Raw genomic sequence first — 11,469 nt, 5'->3', positions numbered from 1 at the left:
TATTGTATGTTATTTATTGTTTTGATTCTTGCATGTGTTTATGTGTTTATATGTATACCGGACGGGGCCTGATGAATGTGATGAGGTGGGACCTATCTCATATTTCTGACATATTTGTTTCGAGTGGGGTTCGATGCCGAGCGGGGCCCGTTATATGTTTGATTGTATGGTATGTGGTGTTTTGGAAGACTCACTAAGATTTGTGCTTATGATTTTCATTTTATCTTTCAGGTACTTTCGGATCTAAGGGGAACAGCTCGGGGTGATCGCATCGTACACACCACATTGTTTCGCATTTTATTTGACTATGAAGTATTTGGATGTTTTGGGTTATACTTTGTTCCACATTATGAAATATGGTTTTATTGTTCTAAAAAAATTGAATTTTTGGGACGTTATGATAATCCAGGAAAAAAGGGGAAACTTTGTTGCATAACATTTATAAACAAACCTTGAGATGTTGCATATGTCGTCCCGTTGAAGAACCATATGTGATGGTATGATGTGCTGCCTTTACAAGTGAATAAGGACACCTTGCACAAAAATCAATTAAGGGTATTTTGTTTATTTAATATAATTTTCTTTCCAACTAATTTGACATATTTCCAAACCAATAGAAAAAAAACAAAAGAATGGAATTGAATTCCACTCCATTTCATGCCAACCAAAGACATGGCGTATTTAGTTCTCCAAATTTGAATTTCTTACATTTTCCAGCACATGAAACCTCATTTACAAAGATGTCAAATGCATCACGTTCAAGAGCATCAAAAGGGTCTAGACATTCACTATAATTTCATATCAAAACTCACAGTTAGAATATATGATCTATACGTTTGACTAGAAAATATGAAATAAAAAAAATGAAAAAACATGTATTAAATGTAATACCTAAGCACTAATAAAAGGATACATGCATTTTAATTGCCTATGATTTGCTTAAATTGGATAACCTATGGAAAAATAATATATTCGAGATTTTCATGAGTATCCATCAAGCATTACATGTTTAGATCTTTAAAAAGTTCGGAAGTTTAAAAAAACTGGACTTCCACAAAGAAAGCAAAGGAAAAATAGGTTATTTCATATAATAAAGTATGAAAAAGGAAACATACACCATGACAACAGTCCTCTGTCAATTTACTCTTCTAGCCAGATTAACACAAGGTGAAAGAGGAACATCCGACTTTGACCCTACAATCTCAATCTTCATAGGCTTCCCATCTAATTATACATTGTTGTAATGCTTAAAAGCTTTAAATGCATCACTTTTTCTAGAAAACATCACTTCACCTGTTCCCTAAATAAAACAATAAAAAAATTAAAATATATCTTTTTTTATCAAAGAATTTGAGAGTCTTTAGTTACACTTACATTTGGATGACCACTTTTGTCACAATGAATTGCATATCTATTCAGCTATCCAAATCCAATCACAGAAAACAGTTCTTCGGGTGGGGGCCAAATCAATTGTTAACTTAGTTAAAATATAAAAAACAAATTTGTAAGAGTTGATAGTTTTGTTACCCTTATATCTTCATTAGTGACTCCAATGTCTAAGTTGGAGACATAACTTTGTAGTATTATCCATTCCTGGTAGACCTGCTACTTTTAGGTTGTCTTTCAACAAATCATGCTACCATAGCAATGGCTTGGTTCTATGAAAAGACTGATGCGAGCATGCTACATGTCATCATTATAATCTAACTTAATAAATGAAAATCATTTTGTCACTTGTCTTCTTCTTTTTCATTTGGTCACATGGCTTTTTCTAGTTTTATTTATATATTTTTTTTATTTTCCACTTGTCATTTTTTGAGGTTTCTGATTTTCTTATATTAAATTCCCAGAATTTACAATTATATATGGAATGTTCTCATTCTATACATGTAAAGTTATTGTTATATTAATTTAAAAATAAAATCACATAAATGTTACAAATGTATTGGTTTTCTTTCTCTTTTCAGTTACTTTATAAAATGTTTAATGTTTATATATTGATATTAAATTTTTATTTTTAATAAACCCATATAGCATACGGGTTTCACACCTAGTACCATAATATAAAAAAGATTCACCATTCTTCATGAGCTAATCAATTATCATGATTCATGGTATCTAGAACTAATCCTTATCATTTTTTTAAATAAAGATTGGATCTTGAGAATTTAATATTTTAAAAAGATGACGTATCTTTAACACTTGACATAAATCAAAATACGGGTAATGATAGTTGGGAGTTGAAGGCTAAACCTACTCCTTAAAATATGTGAGATAATGCATATGGGAATTGGAATTGAAATCCTTAGAGGCCGTAGTTACTTCCTTTCACAACTATTATGTTGAAATTGGAACTACATGCATTGGTGAATTTGAAATTGGCAGAAATTACTGGATCAGTGGATCGTACATCCGAGTGTTATGTGTGTATGTTGGGATAATTTGAAGCTAGGAGTAGAATATAAAAACTCAACTCAGTGTATAAGAGTTGGAAGAGCTTAATTATTATCCAAGTGTAACATCCCAAAATATGACCCAAAAATTTTTGTTTAATAATTATTAAAAACACCATGTTAATATCATAAAGTAAAACTCGTATGGAAATATCTCAAAAACAATAGGAAAGTATTACGAGAAAACTGTATCAAGACTGTATCAAATCACATATATGAAAAGCTAAAAACAACTCCCAGGACAACTGAAGCTGTGGTGTGTGCGATGCCATCAACCCGAGCTTTTCCCTTTACTTGCGGAAGTACCTGAAACCAAAACTAAAATTGTAAGCACAAAGCTTAGTGAGCTCCCCCAAACTACCACATACCATACAATAACATATAAACACATACTGGGCCTTGCCCACTGCATCAGACCGAAGTCCGGAACTAACTATGGCCTTGCCCTCTGCATCGGACCGAAGTCCGGAACTGGTTGGGACCTTGTCCCTTGCATCGGACCGAAGTCTGGAACTAACTGCATCGGACCAAAATCCGGAATCTGACTGAGCATAACATAGCATAGCATAACATATCAATTAGCATGAACACATAAACTGCATATTGCATCGGGCTGTGGCCCGAAACACATAACACATAAATCTTGTCTGAGCCACGAAGGCATCAAACATACTAAAACTGCATTGCACCGAAGTCCGGAAACTACTACTAGCTAAACGAGCCAACATTGTGGCCTTAGACCCATTCCTACCGGAAGGAAACTCACCTCGTGACGCTGACTGCTGAAATCCTGAATGAGAAATCCCTGACGGCTGCTCCGGCTGCTTCCCAGCTATAATGGGAAATAAATACTAAATCAGAATAGGGATTTCTCTATGGGTAAAATGACCATTTTACCCCTACTATGGTGTGGGACACAACATGGCCCAAAACCTCAATTCCTTCTAAGTCCATCTATAGCCCCACTATAGGCCCACTAATGGACCAATTTGCTATATTGGGCCTAGAATCCTTTTATTGGGCCTTACTCAAGCCCAATACCAAATCCTTGGTCCTTAGCATTTGAATTCTGATGGGCCATAAAGGCCCAAGGACCATAAGCCTGAAACCCAGCCCACACCAAGGCCCAACACTCGAAGCCCAAACTGGTGGCGTACGCGGGGCGTACATCAAGGTACACTAAGCGTACTGGCTGGTGGCCTGTACGAGGCACGTACTTCCTTGTACGCCCAGCGTACAGCCTTGTTAAGCCAACATTTCATTAAGTGCTTAATAATCCGATCCAGAAGCTACAAATCCAGATCCTATGCTTATTCAATAACTTAAGCCATAAAGTTGCTTACTTGATGGCTTACAAGTCTCATAAAGGCTCAAACTCTCATAAATAACATTCTACTTCCATAAAACCAACTAGATCTCATGCATGGTTCCAAATAAGCCTCAAAGATCGAAACTTTACTGCTATGGGGACACTTGAGCTTCAAGGATAGCAATCCTAAGCTCCAAAAACGAAGTTGTAAGATAAAGGTCCCTCATTTGGACCTAAAAAGGTCCAAACTTCCAAAACTCCTAGATCTAAACTCACAAGAGGACAGTTGAAAGATTTATACCTCTTTTGAATGCCAAATGAAGGAATGATCCCAGATCTATGAGCTCAAGGTACTCAATTTCTCCTTCTTTCACTTCTCTTCTTCTTCTTCTTCACAAAAATAAGCTCAAAGATCAAACACACACAAGCAAGGAGCAAAGGGGACGAACTAGGGTTTCTCTGGGGTGAATGACAAGTGAGGAGGCTAAATGGGAGGCTATAATGGGGTTTAAATACATCTCAAACCCTAAAATTAGGGTTTTTCCCCTAGCCGCGTACGTTGGGCGTACACTATGGTACGTTGCGCGTACGCCTCTCATCCACGCGATTCATTTAACCTTTACGCCCAACGTACAATGGGTTACGCCCCGCGTACGGCTTATGGGCAGACTACATCTTGGCCCAACAAAAGGCCCACTCTCATAACTAAATCTATTATAGCCCAAAATAAAACTTGGGAATTAAATAAACTTATACCTCGGGAAAACGATCGTTACACCAAGTTACCAAATTAAGTCAAGACTAGTAACTGTGGACGATTGTGATGATGACGGTGGGTGCATGTGACAACGAAGGTAAGCAAGCGACGACGACACCTATGCAACAGGGACGATGGTGGCGGTGGAGAGGGGTGATGAAAAGGCATTAGCTGAAGAGTCGGTTGACCTGACTGTTTGAATCACTGCGTGGGATGGGTTTTAAGAGTGGGAATGGGTTAAAGTGTAAAAATAAAGGAAAGGGTAAAATTGTAATTTACTCTTTTTTTATAATTATCATATTATATAATACTTTTAATAAAGGAAAGGGTGACATTGTAAAAATAAAGGAAAGAGTAAAATTGTAATTAACTCTTTTTTATAATTATCATATTATATAATACTTTTAATAAAATAGAACTTTTAATGGTTTATTGATACATTACTCCACAAATAATTATAAATATTAGTGACATAAAATATTAAGTGCCATTAAATCCATTTTTATGGTGACACGAGTATGCCACTAAAAACATAATATAGTGGCACATTAACTATATATCATTAAAAATATATGCAACTAAATGACATTTTGTTTGTAGTGTGGTGTGCTTGAAATACCAAATGTTACACAAAAAATGACTTGTCTTATTAGTTTGTTGAAGTGATTTTGTTAGAATATTTGAAGTTATTTATCGATTATCATTATGCTAGAATTATCATATGCTACACAATGAATATAAGTACCATACACATACAACTTTTATTTCATTATCGGATAAGTACATAAAAAATTACCTTCACATATGACTACAAGACAATTTTGACATAAAAAATAATGCTTTGGAAACCCTAAAAACATACCTTATAACCTAAAATCCATCACCCTAATAACATTTGTCACTAATTCCAACATAAGACAAGTATCATAAGCAATAATTAACTAAGAATGAGCCATAGTTTGAAGTTTACTCACCTTGACCGGCCAATTCCTCTAATCTATTTATGATTCTTTATAAAGTAGATATGATGGCCATGGAATGTGGACGCATAGGAGGTTATACTTACCTTATAAAGTAATAACTTGGGTCCTTCATGTTCAAAAAATATAGGTTAGGTTGATAGTAAGAAGATGGAAAAATCTTTACTTTAAGAGAAGGAGTTACATTCAAATTTCAACGCTTGGATTATTGTCGGTCCATAGGTGCAAATTACTTCCAATCTACCACAAAACACAAAACCATGGTCGATTATAGGTGGATGGTTGAAAGTTTTGCCCGTTAGCATATTTTTAAGGAAGATGAAAGGAGAAGTAAATATAAAATTAAAGGAAACGTTTGTATATAAAATAGGAGAGAGATGATAGATGACAAAGACAAAATTGCCCTCACGGGCACACGTTTCAACAAATGACTCAAATTAAATCAGAGTTAAATATAAATACCTAAATCACAATAAAACATATCAATAAAAGTTATATTTGAACTTTAGGTACCTCGCGTCAATCTTTAAAGAAACACAAAAATCAAATTTATAGTTTTCTTTTAGTTTAGCAAACTTCATTTGTCTAGTTTAAATCAATAAATCTAAAATATTTGGGATAATTTCAACATTATCGAGGTGGTGTAAGATCATCTTCAACCTTTAACACTATTTTTTTTTACATTATATTTAATACTAAAAAAAATATTTTAGGTATATTGTTCTTTATACAACATATTTAATGTTATACTAGAATCCTAACTTGCTACACTAAAATCCAATACTATATATAAAAGTAGGGTTTGCTCTAATTTATTGCGTAAAAATAATTTTTTTAATATAGGGTGGAGAGCTCCTTATAATATCTTTTATAATATAAAAGTAATCAATCTTATAAACTGGAAACCAGTTGCGAACAGCACTTCGGAAGGTTTTCCAAAATTCAGAAACTTGTCCTGCCCTTTCTATTTGAATCCCAATGTAATTTTTTTTCTTTTCTTTTTGTAACCCAAGGCAAACCCTTTCCTGAGTACACCCTGCAAAAAAAATAGTTTGCATCAGCATCCACCATTTAAACCCTTTTCTGCATCTTTCTCCCTCTTCAACAACAATGGTTGGCTCTAATTCTAAATCGGACATCTCTTTCGCTGGTACTTTCGCTAGTAGTGCATTTGCTGCTTGCTTCGCCGAGGTAATTCTTTCAGCCTTACTGTTACTATGTGTTCATTCATACCTTTTTCATCTTCGATCTTTGATCGCTTTCGTGCTGATCTGTTGCTGAAGATCGCCATTAGAGTTTAATTTTATATAAAGACCGATTGCATGTTTAGTACGCGTAATTGATCAACCGCTAATTAGATGTTGATGATTTGATCGATTTTCATTCCGATTGTTATTTAGAATTTCTGTTGATATAAGTTAGTTTGTACTTTGTACAGATTTGTACGATTCCATTGGACACCGCAAAAGTCAGGCTTCAACTGCAAAAGTCAGGAATTGCAGGAGATGGAATTGGAATGAGTTTGCCAAAATATCGCGGAATGCTGGGTACTGTAGGAACCATTGCCAAGGAAGAAGGTCTCGCTTCTCTATGGAAAGGAATTGTACCAGGATTACATCGTCAATGCTTGTATGGAGGTTTAAGAATAGGGCTTTATGAACCAGTGAGTTTCTTCAATTTCAATCATTATCTATATTCTCTTACTCTATACAGCATTTTGGTCGTGCATTAATGGGACAAAAAACTGCATTTTTTAGTCCTACCCAAAAAGGTGGAACAGATACTCGTTCTTTATCTCTTGTTTTTGCAAAAAACATGAATGCCCTTCTCATCTTCTTTCATCTGAAAAAGCCTTATAAAGCTTGTCCAATCGCGTCCTGTGTAACAAACGTAGCCGAATGGCTACGTTTGTTAAGCATGATGGGACTACATTGGACAAGCTTTTATAGGGATTTTTTCGATGAAAAAAGATGAGAAGGGTATTCATGTCTTTTGCAAAAACAAGAGATAAAGAACGAGTATCTGTTCCATCTTTTTGGGTGGGACTAAAAAATGCAGTTCTTTTGTCCTATTCATATCAGTTGGAGTCCCGGTCAAAATACAGTAACAACGGGGAATTACAATTGTTGTTGTTGTGTGTGAACCAGATTAAGAACTTGTATGTGGGTGAAAACTTTGTTGGGGACGTTCCTCTGACGACAAAAATACTTGCGGGGCTCACAACGGGTGAGATTATGTGATAACTAATATTGTTATTATTATTTTTTTTGGAGAAAAATCATCCTAAATGATGCAATAGCCAGTAGTGATGTTTTATTATCGAGGTAGGAAATTAAAATATGAACATTTGATATTTGACGTGTAGGTGGTCTTGCAATCGCGGTAGCAAATCCTACTGATCTAGTGAAGGTCCGTTTACAAGCGGAAGGAAAACTTGCAGCAGGTGTTCCAAGGCGTTACTCTGGGGCATTAAATGCTTATTCAACAATTATCAAACAGGTGGAACTTTCCATCAGTTCAATTGTTTGTTGCTAATTTGTAATTTCTTTCAAACCCAATTGTTTGAAAACGAGTCAAAATTTGGGTATTTCAGGAAGGGGTTCGTGCTCTATGGACAGGTATTGGACCCAATGTTGCACGTAATGCTATAATTAACGCTGCTGAATTAGCCAGTTATGATCAAGTCAAACAGGTACTTCTTTCCACCTTATCTCACCTTTTCGGGTCCCACTTAACTATATGTATACTTGATACTACAATGCAGACAATTTTGAAGATCCCTGGATTCACTGACAATGTTCTCACCCATCTTTTATCGGGGTTAGGAGCCGGGTTTTTTGCAGTTTGTATTGGGTCCCCTGTGGATGTGGTACTTAATTTAAATTTTAATCACACAATTATTGTCACATATTCATTTAATTCCATCCTACAATACAAAATAGCTTTCTATTTTTGGTTGTAAGTTCGTTGGAGTGAAATACTTTGCTTTCTTTTAACTTATTTCAGGTGAAATCGAGAATGATGGGAGATCCAAGCTACAAAAGCACCATTGATTGTTTTGTCAAGACTTTAAAGAATGATGTAAGGCTCCATTGATTTCTTTTTTTCCACTTCTTCTTGACTTAATGCAAAAAGAACGACTTAATACAAAAAGTCAGGGAAATATAGCTTTTTACGAATTTACCCTCAACTAACGTTTCCTTCAATTTCATGTTACTAGGGACCTCTAGCATTCTACAAAGGGTTTATCCCAAATTTTGGACGATTAGGTTCTTGGAATGTCATCATGTTTCTAACTCTGGAACAGGTATATTATAGTTTATTTCTTCCTATTACAACATTGTACTTTCATATTTTTCTTTTCAAGGTATTGTACAAATTATTATACTCATTTTTTTTTCTTGTTTACTTTGGAAATTTTTTTCCCAATCATAGCTATAAATAAAATTAGGTTGCTATGTCTTGCATTTAACCCTAAACTTTAATATTTGCTTATTAGGAACTAATTTGGGTTACACTTTCATTTGTTGGACAGGCTAAAAAGTTTGTTAAAAGCATGGAGTCGCCTTGAATATAATGAGGGAAAGCATTTTGTAAGTCATTAAAGGTTTCCTATTTCCGTTTCTAATAAAGGAGAACCCTATAATTTTTTGTATTATGAGATAGAGAAATACTTTTTTGGAATAATAATTTACAACTATTTATTGGGAAAATCTGAAAACTATATTATTTCGATAGTGGTTTAATTATTGAACTATTTTGTCATTATTACAAATAAATTGATGACATTGTTGTGTCTTTGGTTTTATCAAGAATGTTCGTTTTAGTACTATCCGTCTTCAATTTTTTTTTTTTTTTTTTTTTTTTTTTTTTTTTCATTTAGGTGGAAAAACGTTATAACTTTTTAGTTAGTTTTAACCATGATTTATTTCGTTGCTTTTTAGTATCTAATTAACAAACAATAACAATAATGGTCAATTAGTGCCAATCAACTATTATTCAAAATTAGTAAATATTGGAGATATTTTGTCATGAAATGAAACATGATCATATTTTGTCTAAAACAAAATTCTAACATATAAAGGAAAAAGATAAAATGGGGTTTGCATAAACTAGTATTTTAATCATTTACAGATGAATCATAAATATTGATCATTGCTTGATACAATTTTCTGTAACTGTAATCCTCAAATCAAATACTGTAATATCTTTTGATAAAATAAAGTTAAATCAATCTTGTTAATATCTTATGACTATTGTTAGTAGACAAACATGTAAAGTTGAAAAGAGATCTTCTCATAAACACCTTGAAATTTTTTGGACAACCAAACAATTGATATTTAAATTAATTTGCCTAAGAATCATATGTTGTCTGCGAATCTTGTTTAATCGGCGAGATGAGAACGGATCTTTGATTATAATTCTGTCTATGAAGATTTGGAGACGTGAGGCAGGAGACATCAAGTATTATTTTATCTATTATTTTAAATGAGACATATTTAATTTTCTAAGTTATTATATAACTTTTATTCCTTAAACAAGTACAATTAGGTGGATTAGTTGGCAGTTTAAGCCATAAACTATGATAACATTTCTAATTCAACAAAAACATTTAACTGTTGATCAAATGTCTAAAACAATAAAAAAAACTCCTCAACCAAATATCATTGACATTGACATTACATTATATACATATCTAAAATCACAAATCGAGTCATCTCAAATTCGTAATTTAGCCTTATCCAATTCATAATCAACAATGGCTTCAATTCACTCCAAAACGCTTATGATTCTTTTATACATGATCCACACAATACACAACAAAAAAACAAACTTCTATCTCAAACCAGAGTATTTAAATAAGACGAAATCAAGCATGTCATTCTTACATGTATACGAGTAAGTTAAACAAATTGAAATTGAAAAAAAAAAAGCATCAATAGGCCTGCAAAACAGGCCTTTTACCAAGTCTTTTGATCTCTTTATCCATCTGACCAGTGATCATCAAACCAAACATCCTGTAATCACAAAGAAAAGACCAAACTGGATGACCAAAAGTTGCAGGGATGTTACCTTCCACATAGAAATGGCTATACCAAGCCATACCATATCCCAACAAAGGAGCAAAGAAGAAGAACCACCAGTTAAATAAAACTGCACATATCAAGCATAAAATACTCGACAGTGTGCCAACAAAATGCCATCTCCTTGTCGCTGGTTTCGAGTGTTGGTTCATGTAGAACGGCCAGAATTCCTCCATGTTCCTAAAATTCATGATCTTTCGGGAACTAGATCAAAAATTCAGATCGGATTTCGTGTAAAAACAGGGTGAAAAACCCTAATTTGGAGAAAGAAGCGAAAACCCCAACAATCTAAATTGGTATGTTAGGTTTTCTAGGAAAGCAAATTGGAATTTGGGGAAGTTGACTTTGGGAACATGAACCCAGAAAAAGGGTAGGTTAGATTGGTGGATTGAAATCGGAAAGCAGTGAAGAGAAGAAGAAGAAGAAGAAGAAGAAGCGTAGTGATTATGGAGTTCTGACCTGTAGAGTAACTGTTTGGTGGTGATGGTGGTCGAAGGGAAACCCCAGCTTTGCACTACCAATTATTGTTGTGCCTTCTCTTTCTTTTCTCGGTCACGCCCATAAATGAAGTGTACAAACATATATCTTAAAAATAAATTATTCTTTTTTAATCAATATAAAAAGACATTATATATATATATATATATATATATATATATATATATATATATATATATATATATATATATATATATATATATATATATAACAAAAAATAAAGTTAAAAAATCAGTGTAATTTTTTGCAAATTATATGGATCAAATTTAAACTTTAAACTCAATTTTATGACTGATTTTACAAAAAGTATAACAAAGTTAATGATGAAACTCGTTAAGTGGTCTAGAATAATAATTAATGGAGAAAGTTGTGGTCATAGCAATAATAA

General features: G+C 33.6%; 2 protein-coding genes across 2 annotated transcripts; one reads left to right on the top strand and one right to left on the bottom strand.

The window, feature by feature from the left end:
* Positions 1–6,391: 6,391 nt before the first annotated feature.
* On the top strand, positions 6,392–9,297 carry LOC145047835 (mitochondrial uncoupling protein 1-like). Its single transcript, XM_078996198.1, has 9 exons — positions 6,392–6,690; positions 6,938–7,162; positions 7,647–7,725; positions 7,865–7,998; positions 8,093–8,191; positions 8,264–8,368; positions 8,506–8,580; positions 8,720–8,806; positions 9,035–9,297. Exons 1-9 carry the CDS (start codon positions 6,610–6,612, stop codon positions 9,068–9,070), a joined length of 921 nt encoding a protein of 306 aa, XP_078852324.1. The 5' UTR covers positions 6,392–6,609; the 3' UTR covers positions 9,071–9,297.
* A 948-nt stretch (positions 9,298–10,245) lies between these two features.
* On the bottom strand, positions 10,246–11,154 carry LOC145047833 (uncharacterized). The gene has a single exon (XM_078996197.1). It carries the CDS (start codon positions 10,772–10,774, stop codon positions 10,436–10,438), a length of 339 nt encoding a protein of 112 aa, XP_078852323.1. The 5' UTR covers positions 10,775–11,154; the 3' UTR covers positions 10,246–10,435.
* Positions 11,155–11,469: the final 315 nt, after the last annotated feature.

Source organism: Lactuca saligna, chromosome 5 (assembly GCF_052625555.1).
Source record: "Lactuca saligna cultivar CGN05327 chromosome 5, ASM5262555v1, whole genome shotgun sequence".
Classification (NCBI taxonomy): Eukaryota; Viridiplantae; Streptophyta; class Magnoliopsida; order Asterales; family Asteraceae; genus Lactuca; species Lactuca saligna.
This window is presented reverse-complemented; position numbering and strand designations above follow the sequence as displayed.